The 27,619-nt window shown below is 38.8% G+C and overlaps 3 protein-coding genes across 6 annotated transcripts in view; 1 reads left to right on the top strand and 2 right to left on the bottom strand.

The window, feature by feature from the left end:
• Positions 1–5,244, bottom strand: part of Aspn (asporin) — a 30,330-nt gene extending 25,086 nt beyond the window's left edge. The window contains exons 1-2 of the mRNA XM_013026409.1: positions 5,209–5,244; positions 3,223–3,294 (exon numbers count right to left, since the gene is read on the bottom strand). The gene's annotated coding sequence lies outside the window, so the exon portion shown is untranslated. The remainder of the gene's footprint in view (positions 1–3,222; positions 3,295–5,208) is intronic.
• Positions 1–27,619, top strand: part of Cenpp (centromere protein P) — a 183,444-nt gene that overhangs the window by 105,663 nt on the left and 50,162 nt on the right. The window lies entirely within an intron of this gene.
• The window catches only part of Ecm2 (extracellular matrix protein 2, female organ and adipocyte specific), a 31,226-nt gene continuing 16,482 nt past the window's right edge, over positions 12,876–27,619 (bottom strand). For 2 of the 4 annotated variants that reach the window (XM_013026404.1, XM_013026405.1), the window contains 6 exons: positions 25,235–25,350; positions 23,281–23,416; positions 18,840–18,997; positions 16,525–16,664; positions 14,872–15,198; positions 12,876–13,067 (listed from right to left, as the gene is read on the bottom strand). In XM_013026404.1, the coding sequence (XP_012881858.1) occupies positions 12,899–13,067; positions 14,872–15,198; positions 16,525–16,664; positions 18,840–18,997; positions 23,281–23,416; positions 25,235–25,350 (1,046 nt within the window). In that variant the 3' untranslated portion in view covers positions 12,876–12,898. Of the gene's footprint in view, positions 13,068–13,834; positions 13,873–14,871; positions 15,199–16,524; positions 16,665–18,839; positions 18,998–23,280; positions 23,417–25,234; positions 25,351–27,619 lie in introns of all 4 variants that reach the window. The other 2 variants (XM_013026406.1, XM_013026407.1) reach the window with 2 other exon arrangements.

The following is a 27,619-nucleotide window of genomic DNA, read 5'->3' as shown; positions in this document are numbered from 1 at the left end:
TCGGGCTGAAAAGTCTTTTTTTTTTTTTTCTTGTTAGTCATGGGGCTTGAACTTGGCCTGGACGCTGTCCCTGAGCTCTTTAGCTCAAAACAAGCACTCTACCACCTGAGCCACAGCACCACTTCCAGTTTTCTGGTGGTTAATTGGAGATAAGCGTTTCATGGACTTTCCTGCATGGGCTGACTTTAAACCAAGATCCTCAGATCTCAGCCTCCTGAGTAGCTAGAATTACAGGGGGAAGCCACCGGTATTGGTCTGGGCTGAAAAGTCTTTTTATTGAGACCAACAATGCCTTCTGGCAGATTCTTCTCTGTGTTCTATTGTTCTTTTGACAGCCATATAAAATATATCTCTTTGCATTGTTATCCTGGTGTGTTTGCAAAGAAATGTCAGATCAACCTTGATATCTTGAGGTAATTTACCATTTAGACTCTTCATCTGATGTTGCTGGTTCTCTACTATAGTCTTGAGGAACCCAAGTATATGCCCTAAACCTCTCCCTGTTTTAGCTGTGCAATTGTTTATCCATAAACACTGGAGTGTAAAGGCACAAGCCCTATGTAGCAATGCTTTCTTCTAATAATGAGAACAATATAGGGAATAGTGCTATGATTTATTTAACATAATATTTTTTTAATTTACTGAATGGTTCAGTCTCAGTTATATTTATTTTGGCAGCATTTGGATTATGGTATTTTTGAGCTTTAAAAAATATGTCCTGTTCTCTGGAAAACTCAGTAATTTTCTTATATTGACCAGTTTTGATAAAGATTTCTATTCATGGGAAGCTTTGAGTTTGAGTCTCAAGTTTCTCTTAATCAGAAAACTCTTGGGAATATTATTCTACTGCTCCTGCTGTTACTAGTAGATTGTAATTGTTCAGAGCTAAGAAAGCTCTCTGAGTCATCCCTCCCCGACTCCACTGAGGCTTGTAGGCACCCAGAACTCCCTGGAGGCAGCAGAGCTGAAGGAACTCCCTCCTCATTCAGGTTGCTTTCAACTATGCTCACACATTCTAATTGATTTTCATCTCCTAGTTTCTTCCAGCCCATAATCAACCTTTCCACTGGGAAAGAGTAGGAGAGTAGATTTGGCTAGGTTCTCATGAGCATTTATAATAGGATTGGAATTATAGCTAAAACATGTAGAAGTTTCCCTTTTACTACTTAACTGGTCCTCATACTTGGAATGGAAAATATGTGTAAGTGAAATGGTATTTCTCAGCAGACACTATATTAGGTAAATAAGTCATTGTGCTTTTGAATTCCCATGTTTAAAGGTCCACTTAACTTTTTTCTATCAGTTGTAGATCTCAGTTATAACATTCTTCATATATCTCACAGAAAAAAATCCAGACTTCATACAAGTATATTCAAAACAGAATCTTGTAAGCTAAAAAGTTAGAAGTCCAAGCATACTTTTGGAAACCTTTTTTTTTTTTTTTTGCTGGTCCTGGGGCTTGAACTCAGGGTTGGGCACTGTTCTTGAGCTTGTTTTGCTCAAGGCTGGTGCTCTATCCCTTGAGCCACAGTGCCACTTCCAGCTTTTTCTGTTTATGTGCTACTGAGGAATTGAACTCAGGACTTTATGCATGCTAGGCAAGCACTCTACCACTAAGCCACATTCCCAGCCCATGCCTTGGAAACTTAATCTCAGAACAGTTTGTTTATGGACAGTGATGTCTGTCTTTTCTTTTAATTTGGTCAGTCATGGGTCTTGAACTCTGGGCCTGGGTGCTGTCCCTAAGCTCTTCAGCTCAAGGCAAGCAATCTACCACTTGAACCACAGCACCACTTCTGGTTTTTGTGGTTAATTGGAGATAAGAGTCTCATGGACATTTCGCGCAGGCTGTGATCCTCAGATGTCAGCCTCTTGTGTGGCTAGGATTACAGGTGTGAGCCATTCGCCCCCAGCCAATGATATCTTTTAAAATAGCATATTCTTAAAAAATAGCTTATTTTACTTCAGAAGTATAAATAGCATTTGGATTAAAGAACTGGCTTTTTATTTTATGTCAATTTTCTCTTACATCAGTTTTTTAAAAAAATATATCTAGCAACCTAACTACTGTTATAAAGAACACATTTCTGCATCTCCATTTGTCTGATGTTTCCTACAGTGCTTGTAAAGTTAATCTGTTTTGTCTCATGTCTCAGATCAAGTATCAGAATATTTTTTTTAATGTAGTGGTTAGTTGTAACAGAAGACTGCATACTGTCCATTCTTTCCACTACCACATTTAATTATTGAATGCCAAAAACTAACTAAAAGCATCAAAATGTTTGGATTATCTGTCTCTGTCTCTCTCTTTCTCAACAGTTCAGTGATTCTTCGTGCAATTACCAAAAAACAACTATTTTTAGAGAGATAAGATAAATATAAACCCCTTTAGGTTCCCTGTGACTCAGTCCTTACAACATGTGCCACTGCTTCTTAGCTGCCATATCTCTAAATAAATTAACATGAAATTAACATTTCACTTAAATTATTAATGAAAAGCAAATACATTATTTAATTTTAGTAAAAAATTGGCTTTGTGAAAGGAGAAAGGAAATCTTTGGGTATGTTAAATTCTGACTATGGATTTTATTAAAAAGAAGCCCCTTATCTTTCATATCATATAGAGAACTAAACTATTGCTGATAAAAGTTCTGTCTTAGAATTATGTAGATTTCAGTTTTATCTACCCAATACCATTTTATTGCATATAAATAAGTTATCAAGAAAAAAATACAAGTAGTCACATATCCAAGTAAAACTGACTCTTGAATAATTTACATGTTTTATAAAAATACATTACCAATCATCAGTTTTATACTTTGAAATCAATATTTACTGTTTCATTTAATGTATATGTGGTGGCCTGTCCCCAGACTTCATTATCATTAATTATTAACGTTATTTTCTTAAAATAACATGGAAAGTATCTGCTTAAATAACTTTTCAAATTAGTCATTTTGACATTTATAGTAAAACCTAATTACAAGTTTTCATTTGATTGTAAAAAAAATAAAGGCACATTTAAATTTTTATTATAAGATATAAAACTAATTTGAGGAACAACTTTAAGCTTGTATTTAAATGCTGATTTTAAGATACTATATAGCAAAGCCTTAAACTTCATAGTATTATTTACAAACATTTATTAATAACAATGACTCCTTAATATTAACTATAAAGTAATTGTACAGTGGTACTTGTAAGCCAGACATGAAAACATACCTTGTCAGAAGAGAGTAGTTTTCTTGAAAAGTAGTACAGGGCAGATAGCTACAATGTAAATGTTCTCAGGCACTGTTTAAGAAAAAAGATGAGGAGGTGCTACATTTAAAAGAGAAAACACCCTCCAGTTACAGCCCCTGGTGTGGCTGCACCCTGGCTGATACTGGAATAAACTGCTTCCACAGATTAGTCCATGTTAGTACTGAGGAGCAAGATTAAAACTTGTTACTGCTCATATGTTTTCCATCACTGTTTGTATCGTAGCCAAAACTTCTAGCTAAACTCTAGACGTCTACTGGAAGATTCAGAAGAAATAAAAAAAGGAGTTTAATAATATATGGCAACTGGCCATGGAAGTTGCAGTCATAGTCACTCAAATACCTGATTTTTTTTAATTCTTAAGTAAATGAATACTTATAAATTACAATTTCAAAAATCACTCACTGTGTAGACTAATAAAACATTTATCAATTGTAGTAAAGAACATCAATTTTAATGAAATGGAAACCCAAACTCCAGATGTATCAGAGAAAATAGCCATATTTTGTTTTCTCCCAATGATTGAAGCTACTACATTGAACAGATTTCCCAAGATTTTTTTTCTTTGAAAGCACTTATTCCTGTGATAGATATGTTAAGGGAACTACAGACTAGGGTCTGTAAGCTGTGTGTGGTGTATGTAGACAGTTGTGTACAGCAGGTAACTCTGCTAGGATTGCTGAAGCCATTCCTTCGCAAGACAAAACTGTGCCCTCTCTCAGCTGTGCTCTCACTGTGTGTAAGAGAGCATAGAAGGCACTATTCTCTGAAAAGCCCCATTTCTACTCACACCTCCCCCCAAAAAAATTACCCAATACCCACAGCTACTCCAACATAATTCTTTAAGAGAGGACATTTTTCTGACTCTAAGAATATTAAAGACTTTCTTGTATAAGTGACCATAATGGATCACTCGATTGCTGTGTATCTTGAAAGACACCTTCTTTGACGAGCTTTTCCAGTGGGTAAGCAGAATTTTTCTCTCGTTATAAAGAATCTGTGCAACCATTTGTTCCCATCCTCGAGGGAAATAGCACAATTTGTTGAAGCAAGACAACCACAGTCATAGAACACTTGTGCCTAGCATGTTCAGAGCAACTGAGCCATGTGTTCATCCTCTCCTCACTGAAGTGAAATACTTGTCTTAAGACCTCAAGTGTGACCATCACAGGCAATCTCATACTGCCAGCCTTCAGTGCAGCTCATGTGCTGTTCCAGCCCTCCAGCACCTGATGGAACGTTCAGTTATTCAGTTATATTTGAGTTAGAAATATATTCATTAACTTGATAAATTGGAAACTTCATGAAAGTATGAAGTGTATTTTATTCATCCTTGTGTCCAGAACAACCAGCATCTGCCTGAAGTCCATTAGAACAGTCATAAACAGGAAGCCCTGGAGTAACATTCAATTTGTTCTCAATAATACTTTGTTTTATTAATTAACATTTTATTGAGGCATATATTAAAGAGAGAGAAACACCATTATGGTACAGCTCACTAACTCTCACAAACTGATTCTTGTTCAAAAAAATCACATTTCTTAGTCCTTCTTCATCCTCTGAAATTGGAATATAATTTCCAGTTTAAGCTACTATCTGACTTATGTAAATAGAATATATGGTGCATTTACTCTTGTATCTGGCTAGTTTCATTAAATATAATGTTTCATTTTCATTACTATGTAGTATTGTCAGAATATGCTACAAATTATATATTCAACTGAGTTAATTACCTTTTTTTTTTTGGCCGGTCATAGGGCCTGAACTCTGGGCCTAGGTGCTGTCCCTCAGCTCTTCAGCTCAAAGTTAGAACTCTACCACTTGAGCCACATCGCCACTTTCAGCATTTTCTGCTTATGTGGTGCTGAGGAATCAAACCCAGGACCTCATGCATGCAAGGCAAGCACTCTACCACTGAGCCACCTTCCCAGCCCCCGAGTTAATTACCTTTTAAAGATCTTCCATGAACACTCATAATCTCTGGGAGTCATGTATATATGTGTTTTATTCCATGTCTAAAAAGTAGAAGATTTTATCTTCTTGAGAAATCAAGTTTTGCCTATGCATGGTACCTACTTTTACATGGAAACAGTTGTCTGGAGCTCAGGTTCCTCCTTTTAGGGGAATGTGTGCTTTCCCTTTTCTGCTCATGCTTTGTCCACATCAACTACCAGGAAATTTTATTTCACAGTCCAGATTTATAATTTCTCTTCCTAACACTACTTGGCCTTAAATCCTACACAGCAAATTGTCTGAAGATGGAGGGCCATCTCCCTCCTCTGCAGCATTGGCAGCTCATGGACTCATTGCTGCTAGGTCACAGAGTTGAGTTCACTTGTCATCTTACGTGACTGTGAAAACTGAATTATTGCCCCAGATGGTCATGTTGTATGGATTTAGTTGAATTTGTATATAATAAAGGACTTATGCAATTTAAGTGTAGACATATAATTTATATGTCAAATGTTAAGAATCTCTCAAAAGTCAATTTGTGTTGAGAAGTCAGTACTAGTAATGGTTTTGTTTTAAGTAAAGTTCTCAGCCTTTTTCCACTGAGAGGGTCTGAGAACAATGAGTACATGTAGTTTCCAGACCTGTGTTTCTAAATAACTTTTTTCCTACTGAAAGTAATGAGTGCTCTTTGGAGAAATGGCCAGTAACAGATCTGTGAAGCCTGATTAGGTTTTGAACCTCACAAGACATTATTGGGACATCTGAGGTCTGAATATGGATAGTGTATTATTCTGAATCAATGTTAGATTTCTTGGATTTTGGTAAAATCAAAGTGATAATTATCTCAAGATTTTTTTTTAAAATGCCTTCGGGGCTGGGAAGGTGGCCCAGTGGTAGAGTGTTTGCCTTGCATGCATGAAGCCCTGAGTTCAATTCCTCAGCACTGCATAAGCAGAAAAAGCCGGAAGTGGCACTGTGACTCAAGTGGTAGAATGCTAACCTTGAGCTGAAGAGCTGAGGGACAGCGCCCAGGCCCAGAGTTCAGGCCTCATGACTGACCCTCCTCCCCCTCCAAAAAAAAGCCTTAGTTCTTAGGTTATCCATATGAAGTGTTGCACTAATTGTTGTCTACAATATAAATTCAAATGGCCCAGAAATATCCCCCATGGATGATGGATGGATATTGTTGTGGATGGAAGGATACAGATGGATCAATAGATACAGATATAAATGTAGTACAGATATCATATATAGATGGATGGATGGATAAGATGGATGGATAGTTGTGGATATGGAAGGTGAGAAAGATGAAAGAAATGTACAAAGCATTAATTGGGAGTAGAGGAGTGAGATATAGAGGTGTACATTACATTACTACTGAAAGTTTTCTGTAGCCTTGAAATATTACTAAATAAACGGGGTAATAAATACATTAAAAATGAAGCAAATATGAGGACAGTCTTAATTTTAGCTTTTTAATTTATCCTTTTATTACTAAAATATTTTTGGCAAAATTTATGTTAATTCATATGTTGCCTAGACAGGGATTCTTAACTTGGGCATACAAATCCCTGCAGGAATTTTAGAAATTTTTTTTGTGTGTGTGTGTCTTTTTTTTTTTTACAAATCTCTACATACATGAAGTGTTTGTTTTGTTTTGTTTGTTGTTTTTGGTCAGTTGTGGGTCTTGAACTTTGGGCCTGGGTGCTATCCCTCAGCTCATCAGCTCAAGGTTAGAGCTCTATCTACTGAGCCACAGGGCCATTTCCGGTTTTCTGGTGGTTAATTGGAGAAAAGAGTCTCATGGAGGGCTGGGAAGGTGGCTCAGTGGTAGAGTGCTTGCCTTGCATGCTTGAGGCCTTGAGTTCGATTCATCAGCACCACATAAGCAGAAGAAAAAAAAGCCGGAAGTGGTGCTGTGGCTCAAGTGGTAGAGTGCTAGCCTTGAGCTGAAGAGCTGAGGGATAGCGCCCAGGCCCAGAGTTCAGACCCCACAACCGGGGCACCCCCCCAAAAAAAAGAGTCTCACGTACTTTTTTGCCTGGTCTGGCTCTGAACCACGATCCTCAGATCTCAGCCTCCTGAGTAGCTAGGATTATAGGCGTAAGCCACTGGCGCCTGGCTACATGAAGTGTTTTATATGTATCCTTTTCTTCAGTGAAGGGTCCATTGTAAATTTTGTCATATTGCCAAAGGGATCTATCTTTCAAACAGTTAAGAGCTACTGCCCTAAAATATATAATTTTTATTTTCTTTCTGAGTGTTGTAATCTAGTGGCATTAGCCTTCAAAATGGTTCATATATCAATTTGGTACCTATGAATATAATTTCTAATTTTGTAAAACAAACAAATCTTTAGCAGATCCCCAGTAAAAAAGATTTGCTTGTATCAGCTGATAGTTTAATGTAAGTTTACTTGACCACAAGGATTCTGTTACTTAGAAACAAACCAGAACATTTTAATAACATGAGGTATTCCTTTCCTTTTCCAAACTAATACTCAGTGTAATCACATGTTATTTTTAATACAATCATGCTTTCCCTGGTGTGGAGTTCACATTCTTCACATTTTATGCAAAGGAAAAAATAACCTAGTGCATAAGTTTTGATTTTTATCCATTTACATGCACAAAGGAAACATAATTTCACAAAAAAGAATAGATTCTCCAAGATCTACTTACTAACAGAGTAACAGCATGTGACAGATTCAATTCCAGCAGTGCTTACCATTGTAAATGTTTCTGTACAGCATATGGAAGCAAAGGCATGTGAGTAATATGCAAAAGTTTTCCTTAAAACATGTAGAATCATAGGGCTGGGAAAGTGTCTCAGTGGTAGAGCGCTTGCCTTGCGTGCATGAGGCCCTGGGTTTGATTCCACAGCACCAGATTAGCAGAAAAAGCTGGAAGTGGTGCTATGGCTCAAGTGGTAGAGCTCTAACCTTGAGCTGAAGAGCCAAGAGACAGCGCCCAGGCCCAGAATTCAGGCCCCACAACTAACAAAAACAAAACAAAAAACATGTAGAATGAAACATGCATTACACAGACCTACACAGTTTGTAGTATAAATCTTTTACAAATGCCTGTGCTTCTGTTGGGTTAGACTCAAGTGGAGTTGATAAGCATAAAGCCTGAAAATGAAATAGAAAAGGGACAAACTGGGCTGAGAATGTGGCTTAGTGGTAGAGTGCTTGCTTAGCATGCATAAAGCCCTGGGTTTGATTCCTTAGTACTACGTAAACAGAGAAAGCCGGAAGTGACTCTGTGGCTCAAGTGGTAGAGTGCTAGCCTTGAGCAAAAGAAGCCCTGGGACAGTGCCAGGCCCTGAGTTCAAGCAAAAGGAAGGAAGGAAGGGAGGGAGGGAGGGAGGGAGGGGACAAACTTGCTCGGGGAATCCTGTACACAAAGTTTGATGCTGTATCCAAGGTTAGGAAGGCCTAGACTAGTCAGTGCAGACTGGCCTGTTGGAGACACTCAGAAATCCATGCACTGGACAGGCTTATTGATCAAATGTTTTTCCACTTTGGCTAGCTGTTTTAAGTAATATACTGTTTTTCCCCTTTTTAGGTATTACAGGTAATCACAGTAAGTCATAACTTACCGGTCAAACAATTTTATTTCCTATCATTAGTATTTTTTAACCTATAATGAGAAGTAGTTTAGACTCTTCCAGCTTTCTTACCCACTGGGCTCACTCATCCTGGATCCTACGCAGGGCTGATCTGCACAGAGGTTTCATTTTGTTTTGCCATGGACATGAACATGCATCCTGACACCTTTAGAAATGTGGTTGATCAGACTTGAGTTTTGTTGTAATCCATCTTCTCCTCTGGAGGGTCATGGTTCACTAAGCCACTAGCATGGCCACAGGGTCTCTATTGTATCTGTGCCGGTTGCAAAGCCTAAGGCTTTTAACTCTATGGCCCTCTACAGAGCAGGTCCTGGTGGAACTGGACCACTCCTTTCTCCACTATGCTTCATACCAGTCTAAGGAGCCTTAAGTATTACCACCAACTTAAAAGGCCTGAAATCTTAACCTCCCTGAGTGCTAGTTTTCTGAATGCAGACACTGATAGCCATTCATTTAGTATCTGTCCTATGCCTGGCACTTTCTCAGCACTACCTCATTTCGTCTTCCATCACCCATAGACAATACATGTTTTCCAATTTTGTGCATGAGGTAACTGGAACTCAGAGCCCACAATATTTGTGAAGGACCCTTCCTTGCCAATACCAATTCCAATTCAGAGTCATGCTAATCTTTTTTTTTTTTTGATCGGTCATGGGTCTTGAACTTGGGACCTGGGTGCTGTCCCTCAGCTCTTCAGCTCAAGGTAAGCGCTCTAGCACTTGAGCCACAGTGCCACTTCTGGTTTTCTGGTTATTAATTAGAGATAACAGTCTCACAGATGTTCCTGCCCAGGCTGGCTTTGAACATTGATCCTCAGTTCTCAACCTTCTGGGTAGCGAGGATTACAGGCATGAGCCACCGGTGCCTGGCTAATCATTTTTATTTTAAACTACAAGACATGAATCTCTACATTTCACAAACATTTGAGATTCAAGGGTCCCTGGCAATCTTCTGGTGTTAGAACTGGCTATAACAACAACAAAAAAGAACTGGCTGTGAACTTCTGGTAATGAGCACTTTCAATATTTTGAATTTTGAATTGATGAATGAGCTGAGTTGGTATTCAACTAAGAAGAAAAAGTAGTTTTTTTATTTCCTATTTTGTAAATACTTCCATGAGGAAACTTTCCATTCTTTCTCTAATTAAGAGGAGGAGTGGAGTTGATTTCATACAGGGTTTTATCCCATCCTTTGCCATTTCACTTAAACAGCAGAATTTGAGTATTCCAATAACATAGAATTTTGGGACATAGTAATTCATGGTATATTTAAATGATGGCCTTGGAAGGATAGAGTCAATGTTGCTATTATACAGAACAACCAGATTGATTACTAAGTACTACCAGTTGTCAAAGCATGACTTAATTGTTTAAAACATAAACTCTTTGGTTTCCAATGTCCGTCAGAGAAATTATTTCTAATTTTATGACCTGTGTAAATCTTTTTCCATTAGGTTTCTTATTTTTCTTTTGAAAACCCTTAAAATTTGCAAATTCATTCCTGGCTTTTTATTAGTTCATATTAGTTTTGAACAACAGATGAGCATAGTTTGCATTGTGGACCAAAGGGACAAACTCTTTATTCAGCAGCCAGTTTAGCACTTATTTTACATAGAATGCAAGGGTCCAAGAAAGGAATTCCGGTTTCTCCAAATTTTTATGATCTTTTCTTGAGAAAAAACACTCATCTCTACCCAGTTATTGTGCAAAAGCGACATATGCAACAAAGTAGTAATAGCAGGTATCCAGTTAAATCTATAAACTCAGACTGTCCTGGAGTGGTGGCACCGACATCAAATGCCTAGAAGGCTTTTGAGGATGTAGACTCTAGGTGCAGTTCCTCCTATGACTAGGTGCTGGTTCTGGGAAGTCAGAGGCTATGGTGACTTTAGCTTTGCCCTTTTGAAATGATGGTCAGTGCCCTTTTATTCACAAACCCCTGCAGGCACATGTCCTCACCCTGTGTGATTGTTTCCAAGCCTGTGTCCTCCTATTTTTCTGTCATCTGTTTTCTAACCAGGTAAGAAAGGTAGTTCAACACTACCTTTATTTTTTTTATTTTTGGTAACAGTCCTGGGGTTTGAACTCAGGGCCTAGGTGCTGTGCCTGAGCATTATTGCTCAAGGATAGTGCTCCACCACTTGAGCTCTATTTCCAGCTTTTTTGGTAGTTAATTGGAGATAAGAGTCTTACAGGCTTTCATGCCTGGGGTAGCTTCAAACCACAGTCCTCAGGTGTGAGCCACTAGCACCCCAACTTAGCACTAGCTCTTCTGATCAACTTATTAGCAGCCTCATGTAAACTAGAGAAGTTGCACTCACTGGTCACATCTTTGTATATCTTATCTGTTCAGATGACTACTCACTAAATTCCTTTTGGTGTCTCCTTTTCATCCACACTATATGAGTTCCCACTTAGATACTACTCTTTCTGGATTTTTTTTTTTTTGGTCTGTTGTGGGGCTTGAACTCTGGGCTTGGGCACTATCCCTGCGCTCTTCAGCTCAAGGCGAGCACTCTACCGCTTAAGCCACAGCACCACTTCCAGTTTTCTAGTGGTTTATTGGAGATAAGAGTCTCACGGACTTTTCTGCCCAGGCTGGCTTTGAACCGTGATCCTCATATCTCAGCCTCCTAAGTAGCTAGGCTTACAGGTGTGAGCCACTGGCGGCGGCTCTCTTTCTGGATTTTTATAGTGAATGGCTTTCATGTCCTTACATCATTGTTTTTATGATATATTCTCTTCTCAGAGCATTCTAATGGCATACTGTACTTTGCATCTAATGAAGCTAGTCTCTTCCTTGTATAGCAAGCCTTCCCTTCTTATTCCTCCAGTGGTCAGAACACACTTAAGTCATGCTTACTTTGTGTTGTCTCCTCAACTTATTCTGCCTCTGGGCCCAGCTCAGACCTCTATCTAAATCTATCGATTCAAGGGAACCAATTTTGCTTAATCCTAGAATGTACTGCTAGCACAAGTTTGGGTTTAGCCTCAAACATGGATCCTCTCAATCTCATCTTCCCAAGTAGACTGCACCTTTTTTTGTGAATTTTCATTTATTCATTTGTGGATTATCTTACAAGCTAGAATTAGAGGATGAGGCAGGCATTATGCCCAGCTTAAAATATTTTTTTAACATTAAAAGATTGAACTTCTAGAAGTTTCAAAAATAGTACAGAATTTTTGTATCTCCTGCTAGTTTCACTTAATGTTAACAATGTACATAGCTCACAGTGCTGTGATTTAAACTAACAAGTTAACATTATAATACTGATTTAACTCCCCATATGTAGTTTAGAGAAGGAACTAAAGCTAACTCAATATGGTGGCATATTTATAACAGTAATTACAATACAAGGTTTTGTAGAAAATAATAAACTATAACAGCGCAGTAAATTCTACCTGGTCTTTTTCCTGTCAGAAAGTCCTTTGGTCTTCCTATCATCACATATAAAAATTTTTAAATCAGCTAATAGCAAGAGTAAGGTTGAATTTGTTTTGTTCAAATTTCTTCTGGTCTGTCTCAGGATAATAATGGGAAATGGGGGATTTTACACCTTCACTGAAACTCCTAAAAGACTACACCTTTTCTGTGAATTTTCATTTATTCATCTGTGGATTAACACTGCAAAGCAACTTGACTTGCACCATAACATTGAGGATAAAATGAAGATTCTCTCCCTCTCTCTCTCTTTCTCCCTCTCTGTCTCCTTCTCCCTCTGTGTCTCCCTCTCCCTCCCCTCTCTCCTCGTTCTCCTCTCTCTCTTCTTTTTCTTTCCTCTCTCTCTCTCTCACCACTCCTGCGGCTTGAACTCAGGGCCTGGGCACTATCCCTGAGCTTCTTTTGCTGAAGGCTAGCACTCTACCACTTGAGCCATAGCACCACTTCCAGCTTTTTCTGTGTATATGATACTGACTGAGGAATCGAACCAAGGGCTTCATGCATGCTAGGCCAGCACTCTACCACACATTCCAAGCCCTATTATGTCTCTTATTAGTGACATGCTACTAAAATATATGAGCAAAATTTATAAATGGCAAAAGAAAATTTTGTATTACTTGATGTTTTGTGGTCTAAGAACAATACTTGAATATGATCTTATACATAAAAATGCATAGGATGATATTTCTCTAGTTTTGATATAATTGTTTTCAAGATGAAGATGTTCCAGAGTTGAATCCTCATCCTCTTCAATATTGCAAATTTGTTCTGGAAGAATATGCCTGAAGAAAAATAGACATGAAAGTCACTAATGATCCAAGAAAGAAGTTACTTTTTAAGATTTAAGAGTTCAGTTTACTTTTCACTTTTTGTTTTATTTTGTTTTTGGTTCTGGTACTGGGACTTGAATTCAGTGCCTGGGTACTATGTGCTCAAGGCTGGGAACTCTATAGCATTTGAAACACAGCTCCACTTCCAGTTAATTGGAGATAAGAGTTTCACAGGCTTTGCTGCCAGGATCAACTTCAAACATTGATGATCAGATTTCAGCCTCCTGAGTAGCTAGGATTGCAGGCATGAGCCACTGGTACTTGGCTAAATACGTTTTAAAATATGCTTTTACTGTTAAAATAATTGAATAGTCTTCTTATATCCTTGGTCTTAAACCATAACCTAAAAGTTTTTAAAGGATTTCAGGAAATAATCAGCTAACAGCGAAAGTCAGACCAATTATAAAGAACATTTTGTTCTGGCTTCCCCTGGTGTAGCTCAGCATGAACAATGCTAGAACAAATTCCAATATCAAAGATGTAAATGTGAAAATAGAAACTATAAATGCACTCAAGCACATGGTTACAACCTGCAAATGGGGAAAACCTTGTGATTTGAAAACCAGAAAGACCAAGTATGATGGTTTGTGTCTGTAATCCTATCTGCTCAGGAGAGATCAGGAAGACTGGTTTGAGGCTAGCCCCTGGGAAAATGCTAAGACACCTATCTAAACAAACAAGCTGTTTGTGAGCTAGCTGAAGGTTTAAATTGCACTTATAAAGTGCCTCAGGTTAATCTTCCAGTAATTCATGCTGTGTAGGAAGAACAGAACAAACATATACATAAAAATATGCCCCGCTCAAATGATAATAGTAATTCAATATATTCAAAATTTTGCTTCCATAAAAATCTAGATAGAGGTCGGTGGCTGGTGGCTCACGCCTGTAATCCTAGCTACTCAGGAGGCTGAGATCTGAGGATCGCGGTTCAAAGACAGCCCAGGCAGGAGAGACCGTGAGACTCCTATCTCCAATAAACCACCAGAAAACCGGAAGTAGCGCTGTAGCTCAAGTGGTAGAATGCTCGCCTTGCGCTGAAGAGCTGAGGGACAGCACCCAGGCCCAGAGTTCAAACCCCACGGCCAACCAAAAAAAAAAAAATCTAGATAGAAGGGCTGGGAAGTTGGCTCAGTGGTAGAGTGCTAGCCTTGAGCTGAAGAGCTGAGGGACAGCACCAGGCCCCGAGTTCAGGCCCCACGACTGGACCCAAAAAAAAAAAAAAAAAAGAATAGTCATCTGATCTGCAGATGAGTTTATTTAAAATTACTTATGTAGGTGAAAGTAGTACTTAGTCTGTTAACAATGTGCAGTATTATTTGAACCTGTCTCCAAGTTCCTGAATTTTTATGTACCCCACTCAGCAATTATTAATACTTATTAAAGTTATTAATACTTAATCTCAACTCCTTAGTGGCTTTTTTTCTTTTTCTGTCAGTTGTGGGGCTTGAACTCAGGGCCTGGGCACTGTCCCTGAGCCTCTTTGTACTCAAGGCTACTGCTCTACCACTTTGAGCTACAGCACCATGTCTAGTTTTTGAGTGGTTCATTGGAGCTAAGAGTCTTGTGGGGAATTTTTTGCCCGGGCTGGCTTTGAACCGTGATCCTCAGATCTTAGCCTCCTCAGGATTACAGGTGTGAGCCACTAGCACCCAGCATGTCCTTTTTTTCTTAAATCCTGGAGTTCATGCCATCATTGTTTAATCATACTTTTAATCAAACACAACTTAAATTCATTATTGAAAGAGCCAAATTTTACCGAATCCTATTGTTGTTCAGCCTCAGAAAATGTAGTGCTTTCATTTCTTGTATCCCAGGTGGTATAGATTTTAAATCATTGTGATCCAGAAATAACTCTCTCAGAGAATGATAGGCCCCGTAGAATGAGACTCGGTCCACACCATCATCAGAAAGTCTGTTGAATGACAGGTACAAGTATTCTAGGCCTGGCTCCATATGGCCAAATACATAGCCAGGGATCCGTTCAATCTGGTTCCCCACGAGTACAAGGTGCAGCAATGACTTGGGTAGGTAGGAGGGGACATGGTATAGCTTGTTGTAGGAGAGGTCAATGGATTCTAGGTTTCTGTAACAAAGAAAAAGTTAACAGGGTAGGGACCTCAGGAAAACAACACTAGAAGCTCTAAATCTTTTCTTTTTTTTCTTTCTTTTTTTTTTTTTTTTTTGATCGGGGGCTTGAACTCTGGGCCTGGGCACTGTCCCTGAGTCCTTCAGCTCAAGGCTAGTACTCTACCATTTGAGTCACAGCGCCACTTCCAGTTTTCTAGTGGTATAGTGGAGATAAGATTCTCATGGACTTTCTTGCCTGGGCTGGCTTAGAACTGTGATCCTCAGATCTCAGCCTCTTGAGTAGCTAAGATTACAGGCATGAGCCACCAGCACTCAGCTCAGCTCTAAATCTTAATAAGGCCAGCTGGTCTATATTTCTATAAGTACCAGTTTGCAATGATGATTCTAAATAGAAACTTATTTATTGCCAGCTTGGGTCTATCTGGCTCCAAAGCTCATGTTCTTACATCCATCCTGCCTCCCAGCTCTAGATCCAACAAAGGGGCACAGCAGGGTCCAGGGAAGAAATCTCAGATCCTTGGGGTAAAGTGGGGAGTAAAGGAATTTTTGGTTTTTGCTAATTTTGTTTTCTTTTCCTCTGCATTTTCATTCCACATTTGTTTTGATGATCTGACACACCTGGGACTTGGAATGAGACAGTGATCTAGAAGTATTAATGTGCTGGAAGGTCTGGGGAATGTGGTGAACTCTCTTTTCTTTTAGGAACTTCCCCTGAGTCTTCTGGAGCATCTGCTTATCCCTTTTCACCTGATAAACACTCTTACCCTCACAGGGGCCTCCACAATCCTCCAGTTGGCTCTTCAGACTTCTTTCATCTCTCTCTATCATACTTCTAACAACCCGTATCCCAAGATGTGCTTTACTCAGGACCTGTGGCTCATCTGTTGGACTTGCTGCCAGACCACACCTCTGATTCCCAAGCCTCACCTCTCCCCTTTACGGAAGCAAGGCAGCTTCTTTAATGTATTTTGGACAAAAGAAGGTGGAGTGGGACTGGAGGACAAGCCTAGTCTTTGGAGCCTGGTGCTTCTACCTAATAAGGATTAGGAAAAAGGATAACCCATTTCTTCTTCATTGTGTGCAGGGGATTACTCTAGTTAAGCCTGTTGACAGCTTGTGAGGTAGGCAGAGCTGGACCATCAGTTGAGTTACAGTCAGATCTCAGATCTTGCTAGCTTAACACTTGGCGCACATTGGCAGGGTGTCCATTAGGTAGTAGTGATCCTAAATCCTGTTACATAATGAGCAGTTTGGAAACTTCACAAAGTAACACAGTTTTGAGAAAGGATGCTAAGAAAGTTAAATCGTCACTTATACTTACTCTTGATTTATCCAGGCTAAAGGAGCAATCCTACTTTCTTCTATCTTATTGTAACGTAGTACAATCACATTTATCTTTTTGGTATGATTGAAACAAATTTCAGTTATTTCTTCAATTTTATTATTTTCTAGGTATAATTCCTATAGAGAGAAAATACTATTATTTTTCTTCCTTTTGTTCTCAGTAATATATTCAGTTTCAGAGACTAAATTTTAATGTAGAATATTTGAAAATACATATGAGTAGAATATTATCAGTCTTTTACTGCTTTTTAAAGTGAATTCATACTTTTTGAGTTTCAAATTTTATGTCTAATAAAATAAAAAGTACTGTCATACTGATTATGGAGTTAATATGTTTCATTTTTAGCCAGAATTGTTACAAGATATAGTATCACCATATATTTATATAAATCTTTCTAGCTTGTAAAATTTATTCATGTAACTCTCCCTTTTAGACTTAAAAATCTTGGGAAGTAAGAAGGCCCTCTAGTGAAGGGCCTGAAAGGACTGTAATGCCTGACCAAGCCTCCAGGGCTATTACAGCAGGGGCTCATCCTAGCTGACCCATACCTCCAGGCCAGCTTCCCAGCATTCTAAGAGATCTATAAATTTTTAGGCTGCTGTTTTTACTCTTATATATATATTACGATTAATTTAACTTAAAGATAATTATGTTAAGAGCTTTAATTTAGGATCTGAATTAAGTTTACTAGAACTACCAATAAGATTTGAATAGCTGGCTGCCTTCAAATTAAATTCAGTTAGCATTATGAATTTTTGTTAATAAAGGATCTAAATAAAATTTTTCCTTGTATTCCCTAAAACATAGGAGTAGAATTCTTCAGTGTAACTTTCCGTTTCTATCATGTTTCTTCTTTGCCACTTAATTTATTATTTGCTAGAAATATTTATTAGAAAACAGAAATTCAGCTATCTTTGCTTTATCTTCACATATACTCAAGGAGTGAGTTAGATTAGTGATTTTTTTAGTCACTTCATGAGCTTTTTAAAGTCTAATTTCCAACCTAATGATCCCAGTAGGGGACAAGTTAAATAAATCCTGGTATACCAATCCTTTAGTTGAAAATTCTGCAGCTGTAGGAAAGAATGATGTGAGTCTTGAGACATGAGTTAGGTGAGGCTGGCGTGAAGCAGAAACCTTGGATTTATAGTTCATATGTTTGCATACTGTTTGCCTATACTTCCCAGGTTGATGGAGTACGTCCCTTTGGAGAGAAAGAAGCCAGGATGGAAGTTTTGAGAGGTTCAGACATAGAGAGGCACATTCATCTTTTGTATTATCCAAATTATTGTATTTTAACCAGTTGCATAGATAATCTACATAAAATTTTAATTGTTTTTTAAATTTCTGACTCTGGCTCTCCAAAAAATCTAAGTTGGCATATTCAGGATAGGTCCAAGAGATTGTATGCATTAAGAACTTAGGTGGTTCTGATATAAAGCCAAATAGTGATAAATTCCACTGTTATATAACTCTTAGTCTGGAAACAGGAACAAGGAGAGTGGTAGCCATGACAACAGCATGAGATCACAACAGATAACTGTTCCGGATCACTGCACTAGAGGAGGTTCCATCCCAGCTTCTGCTGGATTAATTACATAGCGTGGTAGAAACAAGCTCCGATAAGGAAACTGGGGTTCCAGCTGGCTCTGTTCGTATTTTTAGACTCTCTAACTTCAGTGTTTATAGTAGAGGAAATGAGGAATGTTGATGCTTGAATACTCCTTGAAGCAAGAAGCTCACACTCCAGAGAACTCTTAGGTTGACTCTATAACAGCTGAAAGAAGGAAGGGACTTTGGTCCTGGAGGTAATCAAAAGGCAGTCTCGATAGAACTGGCCAAAATTTGTAAGGTACAAAACAAGGCCAAGGCCTTGTTGATACAACACTTGGATCTATATAATAGGATTCAGTTAGAGCGTATGAGGTTTTACCTGGAACTTGAGTGTAGTCAGGTTGTTGTTTTTAACAGTTTGAGCTTAGTCTAGATTGTACCTCATGATTCTATTTGGGACAGTTTAAATTGTCTTAGAGGTACCTTTTGAAAGTTGTGATTTCTGTTCAAACTCTCACTTCCTCTTCCCCATTCTTCCCAAAAGGAACTGTCAGTAGTACCATTTATCATCTTATTAAGGGCATCTAAAGCTCAGATTTACAGTAAATTCTGAATACTGCACAGAAACTTTAGCAATTTAATAAATGTATATTTGTAACAAAAATCTTTTAAGATATGTTTATTTGTTATTATGTTAAAAATGTGGTACATTTAAAACAGTAGAAAGATACTGGTACCTCAATAGAATCAGGAAGACCCTGTGGTATAATTCTAAAATTATTTCTTCCCAGGCGTAGATAGGATAAGTTCTTCAAGGGTTTGAAAGCTAAAGGATTGACATTGGTTTCACTGAGATTGTTTCCTTCCAATTCTAAGGTGACCAATTGATTTAAGTCTAAAAACACAAAATTATCAAAATATTAGAATCATTGGAAAACATGGGGTTTGGCTGGTAGTGGGGCTTAGTTATAGAACGCTTGCCTAATATGAGCAAGTCCATGAGTTCAGTCTCTTGTATCAACCAGAAAGAAGAGTCATACCATTTTGGTTTTTGTTTTGGTAGTACTACAGTTTGAACTCAGGGCCTCATATTTCCTAGGTAGATGCTTTTCCACTTGAGCTATGCCCCTAGCCAAGCATGCAGGTTTATAGCCTACATGTGAAAATTTAGTATATGTGGAGATAATAGTTACTTTATCTGCATTTCCCACCCCCATAGACCTCTTTTCTAAGTACTTTGCACATCACAGATGAGCAATTCAAAAAAATTGCATAGTCCAAATAAGAAACCATTCAAGAATTGAGTTGTATCTGGGTGCTGGTGGCTCACACCTGTAATCCTAGCTCAGGAGGCTGAGATCTGAGGATTGGGGTTCAAAATCAGCCTGGGCAGGAAAGGCCATGAAACTCTTATCTCCAGAAAACCAGGTATGGTGCTGTGGCTCAAGTGGTAGAGCACTCGCCTTGAGCTGAAGAGCTGAGGGACAGTGCTCAGGCCCAGAGTTCAAGCCTCATGACCGAAAAAGAAAAAAAAAAGAATTGGGTTATGCAAATGTGTATAAAAGAAGCAAGAGAGGGATAGGAAAAGGTACTCAGAAGTCAGGGGTATTCCTAGAGGCCACTCTAGCCAAGAAGGAATTTGGAATATAAGTAGGCAAGTAAAGAAGATTATAGGAAGTCATTGGAAGGATTTTCAAAGACCTGTAGGTAAGACTGGCAGTGTCATACATAATAGGTTGGAATTTATTCCTTTTTCCAAAACATAAAGGATTACTTTCACTGGCAAACTTTCAGCCTTTGAATAAGGGAGTTAGAAATAAAGCAAAGCAGTAAATTCCAAATTGATTCATTTTGGGGCATAGAGTGCAACCACATAGGTATTTTTTTATGTTGCTGCTGTTGTTTCAAATGGGAGTATTTGAAAGAACGATGATCAAATATTCTCCACACATTCAGATTTATCTACTAAGAAAGGCTTTAATACAAACAAGTTTTTTGTTTTTTCCTGCACTGGCCTCAGGAGTAATATCATCTAGGTCAACTGGAAGTTAGTTTTGAGCTAGAGCATGCACCACTCAACGATGTCATACCCAGGGGCCTCTGAGTCAGTGGTCAGGGCGTAGCCAAGATTCCCAGAACCAAGGATGTTTGCCTGTCCAACTTCTGTTATAGACATTGCCCCAAATACCCTGTACAACTCAATCCTACTTAACCCAAAGATGGATATCAGGAGTAAAGATACAATCCATGTTAGAAGATTAACGAGCTCTGAGTTGGATAAAAGTAGACATCTCTTAAGAGTAGGAAGATTTGGGGCTGGGAAGGTGGCTCAGTGGTAGAGCGCTTGCCTTGCATGCATGAGGCCCTGGGTTCGATTCCTCAGCACCATAAGCACAAAGAAAAAAAAAAGCTGGAAGTGGCACTGTGGCTCAAGTGGTAGAGCGGTAGCCTTGAGCTGAAGAGCTGAGGGAGAGCGCCCAGGCCCAGAGTTCAGGCCCCACGACCAGACCCCCCCAAAAATAAAAGAGTAGGAAGATTTAAGTTAAAATGGGAGAAATTTTCAGGCTGAAGCAGAAGGTAAACTGCCTTTGGGTGTGCTGGGAATAGACCTCATCCTAGTGGGGTAAGAGAAATGCCCTGGGGAAGGACTTTGTATCCTGGATGCAGATTGGCTCTCATTCTCTCTCTGCCAAGAAGCAGTACATGGGATGGAATGATAAAGCCACATTGTAAAAGATTAGGATGGTACTTAGGGTCAAAGGGTTGGATGACAGGAAAGAGGGAGGCCAGCCAGGAAAGTGGATAAGTGGTTTTATTTCCTCATTTTTTCCCTAAAATTAAAAGTAGTGAGAATTTAGCATTTCTGTGTACAGAGATGAAATTTAAAATGTAGAAGTTTTCCACTAAAGGAAGATAGTGTAAGAAGACTAATGGTCATCACATGACCTGAAAGAGAAACATAGAGCTAAACCATGATTCCTTTGATGTTTTGAGGAGAGTGGGGAGAAAACTAGAGGAAGATAGTTTCTGGTAAATTAGATTTAAGTTGATGTTGAAAGAAGATTCATGAACAGTTAATAGAAGTAAGAGAAAACTTTGTGGGAGAGGTACCATGACTAGTTGTGGACAAGGTAATTTGTCAGTGTCCCTGTTGGGCTAGAGTGGCCACAGTGGTCATGACTTGGTTGTTTTGGTCATTAGGCCTGACAAAAATATGTCTATTGAATAGTGGCTAAAGCTATGGCTCAAACGGTAAAGGGCCTAAATAGCTAGCATAAGTCTCTGAGTTCAAATGCCAGTACCATCAAAACAAATTTTCTGAAGCAAGTCTGTTTTTCCAGTGTTCTTCTCTAGCTTTCGATCTTCTCCATCAGTGGTAAGCCTTCCCTCTTTCTTTAGTACATATTCACCTCTCAAGCATCTCCCACAATTTACTTGCTCTCATGCCCTTGATTCACAACTGGTTTACAGATGACCTGCCTGCAATCCCCACAGCAGAGTTATCTTGTGTCCTCATGTATTTCTGGTAGGTTTTTTTTTTTTTCTCACTGTACTGCCTTCTTCCCAACTTCTCTGTGACTATCATAAGCAGAAGCTACAGGGAGGAATGTTAGAGAGCAGCAGCCACTGATGGTCAAGCCAGGGACTCCATACAAGAGGGCTGCATCATGGCACCTAGAGGGACAATGTTTAGCTCACTGGCCCACTGCCAGAGAGCCTGACCATACCATCCACAGCAAGACTCATGGGAGCCAAGGGCGCCCAGCAGCTGCTGCGGCCAAGAGAACATCACTACTCAAGGGGCTAGTGTAGCTGCAGGATTCAGAACCCAACCCAAGGCCAGTCTGCAGGCTGGGCTATATAGAAAGACCTTGTCTGAAAAACAAACAAAACTTAGATTATGATCTATAAGGTATCATTCTGATAGTAGAGTTAGAAATGTAAACCCATATATAATAGTTCATACAGCCCATCAGTACACTTATTCTAAATTTTATGTTTTCAGTGTGTTTAAGAGAGCAGTAAATTTTCCAATTTTTTCCATATGACAAAGCCCATCAAAATTTGTGTTTATTAATGTTTTTCATGTGTGCCCTGAAATCCATCTGGAAATAGAGTATTTCCATAACTATGTAATCCTCAGGAACTGGTCATTCTTAATTACTGTTCTTTTTTCATAACCAGAAAAGTTTTGTGGTTATAAAAGTTTTGGGAATTAAAGAAATAATTTAATTTTTCCCTCTTTAAATGCTTGGTTATCGACATTTACATGATAGACAAATCAAGTTAAGAGAAAGTACCAATACTATACACAGCAGTGCTATGTGGTCTGTAAGATGAAAAAGTAAAATAGGTGGTTTTACCCTAAAGAAGCTCACAATCTAATCAAAAATATCAACTCGAATTAATGAAAATGTGGTATAACTTCAGCTACCCAGCACTGTCCAGAAACAAGCACAAGAGGAACTAGTTACTGCAGGTTTAAACACCCCTCGCCAAAATATATCCATAAGGAACGCACGTTGAGGTGGTACCATAGCACTGCACATACAATCTTATTGAATGTGTTAATAGCAGGACCCAGTGCCGTACATGCTTATATCTTTTGTTTTTCTTTTTTTATGCAGTACTGTATGGTTTGAACTGAAGGCCTTAAACTTGTTAGGCTAGCATGATATCAGTAAACCATACTATCTACACCAGTACACACTCAAGTGGCAATCTACCCACTTTAAGTCTTCCTGTTGTTGGTAAGATCACAAGCACAAGGCTCCTGTCCAGGTTCCTATCATGGAAACAAAGTCAAATTTTTCTGCCCTAACCTGGCACCATGATTCTCCTAATACTATCTTCCCATGTATTTTGTGATGACAAACACATGTCACTTCGCCCCAGCTATTGGTTGAGAAGGTCTTGCTAACTTTTCTGCCCAGGTACATACAGTCCTTCTGTTCTTAGCCTCACAAGTAGCTAGGATTACAAGCATTAGCCACTGGCACCCAGCTGTTAAAATTTCTTTATAATTAAGTCTGACAGTGAAAAGTTAAAATGTTTATCAACTTAAATGGAAAAATGACCCAATTTTTTCTATTTATTTGGTAATATCATAAATCAATTTCTATAGGACAAGAGAAGAAAAGTTTTAAGAAAAACTGTCATGAAAAAAATATTAAATACCTGATAAACTTTCTTCATCAATAGCCTGAAGATTGTTCTCATTGATTTTAAGTTCTTCTAATGTCGATGGTAATTCTGAAGGAATCTGTACCAAATTATTTCCATCCATATTCAGACGCATTAACTTCTTCAGAAACTTTTAAACAAAATCTCAAAATTACCATTTTATCTGATGGCAGCTACACAGTTACACCTTCTACATATTGGTCAGTTTAAATAGATACTGAAAGTCACACAGACCTGTACTTCCTAAGGCTTGGGCAGTAATATTTAGACTGCATGGCAATCTGCATATCAGTTTCCCTTAAACAGTTAAATATTATCTTAATAATACTTCTCTGGCCTTTGTAGCAAACTATGTTTGTTAAGTTTATATTCCTCTTGTGAGTGTTTATATTGCAGCTCAAGAAAGCAAAAGAATGCTACTGCAGTCACTGGATCAGTCATATTTTGCTAGGACTGAGGATGTTGCCTTCACAGCAGCTGACAGAATTTTGCTTAATTCCTACAGTAATTTGTCATGGATGCTAACAAATAGATGTTAGCCCTTCTACCATTTATAAAATTTACTTTCTTATCTGCACTAATATCTATGCTAGGAAAAGAGTCATAAAACAGCAGTAATTGCTGTGGCAAGTTTTCAAAACAGGGCTCCAAGTATCATCAGTTGTTCCTATATAGTTACTCAGTTAACTTTCAGGAAAAGGCATGTCCACATTGTATTCTTGCGTTAGTTGGCCAGACCTAGCCTGCACCACCACATTTTACTGAAGTTATATGGAATGATTCACTTCTCCAGTGATACTCAAATTTCAATGGTCTTAGAACAGGACAGAAAAGGATGTAATCTCCCATAGTTGATCAAATGTAAGAAAAAGTATGACTCTCTAATGCCAGCCCTTCACATTAAGCAGGCATCTGAATCTCTCCCACTACCTCCTTATACTTCAGAGGAAAACCAAGAGCAGAGACTATAAGAGGGTAGGGACATTCCCGGAGAGTAAACAGAGGGCCCAGAAAACTGTCCAAAGGAACAAAAGTTTTACCTAAGGAAATACACTGTGTTCCACTGAGGTCTTTTGAGGGGAGCAGTACTGGGGTTTGACCTGAGGGGTTCATGTTTGCTAGGCAGGCTCTCTACCATTGAGCCATACCTCCCTCTTGCATTTTTTGAAGTGGGTCTCACTTCTTACCCAGACATACACCTGTATCACAATCTACCTATTTCAGTCTTCCCATGAAAGCTGGGATGTAGGCAGACTCCACTGAATCCAGCTACCTTCCATTGAAATGGAATTTTGCAGACTTTGGCCTCTGTTGACCACAAACAGCAAAATCTTTCCCATTTGGGCCTCCCAAGGAGCTAGGATTACAGGCATGAGCCACTGCTGCTTATGGTTTTTAAAGTACATATATTTCTGAGTTTTCATTTACCCAAACCAACTTTTTGTCTCTTCTATTTTTGTTTTCCTGTGCAAATTTTCATCTGAGCCCATTTGTGGGTTTTGTTTCCCCAGAACCCCATCTGCTAAAATTCCTCCATCAGACTCTTTCCCATTGTGCAGAAAAAAGGAAGTTCTGTCTTGCTGGCCTGGAAATTTTAATAAGAGGTTCCAAATAAGCTCTACTTTAACACTAAACAATACTTCATATTCTAGGAGACCAGATATCAACATATTTTCAACTACTTAGAACTTGCTTTGTAAATTGAAAACGCCAGTTAATGTCACTGATGTTATTATTGGTTAAGACTTAGATTAAGACTAAATGTTGGCAAAATAAACTGTAGTCAAGAGAAAACTAGAATGCAATTTAGGAAACTTTGTTAATGTGAAAGAAAACCAGGACAAAAATCTTTCTGCCTTTTTCTCCCTTCCCCCCTTCAAACCCCGGCCAATGGCAGTCATGGTGAATCTGTCCATGGGGATTATTAAATACAAATTGGAACATTTACCTTGAATGCTTTGGGACCTATGCCCAAAGAGGTGATATTATTTTTGCTCAGATCAAGCCTTTCCAAATTTGGTAATCCATTAAATGCTTCATCCGGAATGGAGGTAATGGAATTCTCTAGGACACAGAGCAAATTATTTTTATTGGGCACATGTGCAGATACATGCATATATGTGCATGAATATGAAGTGAGAGTTATATATGGAGGAGAAAGCAATACTCACAACATTGACAGGTTAATAGAAACAAACATGTTTGGAAAAATAACAAGATTGGGACTAGATGATTTTACATAGTCAAAAGTTTCTAGTCAAGAATAAATTGTGGCCAGGCACCGGTGGCTCAAGCCTGTAATCCTAGCTACTCAGGAGGCTGAGATCTGAGGATCACGATTCAAAGCCAGCCCGGGCAGGAAAGGCCATGAGACTCTTATCTAATAAACCACTAGAAAACCAGAAGTGGTTCTGCGACTCAAGCGGTAGAGTGCTCACCTTGAGCTGAAGAGTGCAGGGACTGCGCCCAAGCCCAGAGTTCAAGCCCCACAACCAACCAAAAAAAAAAAATCTATTGTGGCCAGTACCTCATATTTCAGATGAAGCTGCTCAAAAGAACCAGAATATAGTCTGCTGGACAGTGCTAGTAGCTTTTATGCATCTATAACAAGGGTATGTTTCTGCAAGGCTATAGAGAAACCAATTTTTGTTCTTCATTCTTTTCATTACCATTTCTTTGCACTCAAAATATGGTGCTAGTTTTGTCAAGTAAATCACTCACTGCCATTCACTTTTCCTTCTCTTCACAAAGGAACTTGGGCTGGGCACAAGTGATGCATACCTGTAATTCCATCTACTCTGGAGGTTGAGACCTGGAGAATCATGGTTCAAAATCAGCCTAGACAATGCTCAATAAGAAATGTACTCATTACCTTACTCATGTAACTGTAACTCCTCTGTACAGCATCTTTACAATAAAATAAAAAATTTTTAAAAATCAGCCTAGACAGAAAAGTTTATGAAACTCCATCTCCAAAATACTGAGGGGGAAAAAGGCTGAAACTGTGGCTCAAGTAAGAGAACACCAGCGAAGCCCACACTAGTTTAAACTTGAATTTAAGCCCTAGTTTTCTCTTCCCCCTCCCCTCCCACAAAATGAAAGCTTGGGAAAATAATCTCTTAGATTCTCCTCTCCAATAGTTAATATTATGCTTCTACTGTCTTCTATCTACAGAGGTTCCTACCTGCTTTAATTTTATGGACTTTTGTTTTGACATGTAGTTATATGACATGTAGTCAGTGGCTAAATGAAAAAAGCAAGTTAACAAAAACATGGTAACCTTGTAATGCAATGTCACACCACTTGAGTTTTTCAGCCTTTCCAAGCAAAACTTGACTTTGACAGCCTGAGTTTTCCTAGAGCACAGTGTACCTCACATATAGGCTACAAGGAGAGGGCCTTGGGGTGGGGGGGGGCGAGTATAAGGAAGTCCTTAGGCGATCATGTGAAAGAGGGATGAAAGTAGTGTCAGGGAAGCCATGAAGGTTCTCACGCATCTGACACTTGCCATCTCTGCACATGGAACTTTAAATCCATTCAGGTGCCCTCACCTCTACATCCTTGGGGCCAGCCTGGCATTTCCCTACCAGCTAGCCCCTCACAGCTGGTCCTGCTCTTTCTCCGCTCTGAACACTTCAAGTGGGCCCTATGGAGACATGGGCCAGGATCTAGACACCACATTCCCATTCACCAAGGAAGATAGGCAAGGCTGAAAACAGCTGACAATAGGAAGTACTGGCTTTGTGGGAACTCAAGGACATTTTTGGGAACAATAAAGTTGCTACCCTAAAAAACTGTTGGGCACTTTCTACCATACAGTAGAACACCACCTGGCACTAAAAAGATGTAAAAAAATAAATAAAATAAAAATAAAAAACCAAAGACACCCAATCTAAACAGTAAGTGCTGTGTGATTCTGTAAGAACAGGAAACAGAATCATTTTATTCTGGTAGCCAAGCACTAGTGTAGATATTGACATGAGGAATTTTGAGAAGTGACACAAGTGTTCTATATCTTGATTATTATGATATTTATTCAATTGCGTGTGTTTGTCAAAACTCATTAAAAAAAACTTGAACATTTCTGGGAACAATAAAGTAGCTACCCTAAAAAAAACTGTTGTGCAGCTTCTGTCCATACAATAGAACATAACCTGGCACTAAGAATGTTCTGTCATATTAATTGTGTCTCATTAAAACTTTCAAAAAAGGGCCATTAAAATAATTTGGTATGGCTCACACCTATAATCCTTACTACTCAGGCTGAGATCTGTGAATCGAGATTCAAAGCCAACCCAGGCAGGAAAAGTCTGTGAGATTCTTATCTCCAATT

This window comes from Dipodomys ordii, unplaced genomic scaffold (assembly GCF_000151885.1).
Source record: "Dipodomys ordii isolate 6190 unplaced genomic scaffold, Dord_2.0 Scaffold93, whole genome shotgun sequence".
Taxonomy (NCBI): Eukaryota; Metazoa; Chordata; class Mammalia; order Rodentia; family Heteromyidae; genus Dipodomys; species Dipodomys ordii.
Note: the sequence above shows the minus strand (reverse complement) of the source record. Positions and strands in the feature narration are given on the sequence as shown.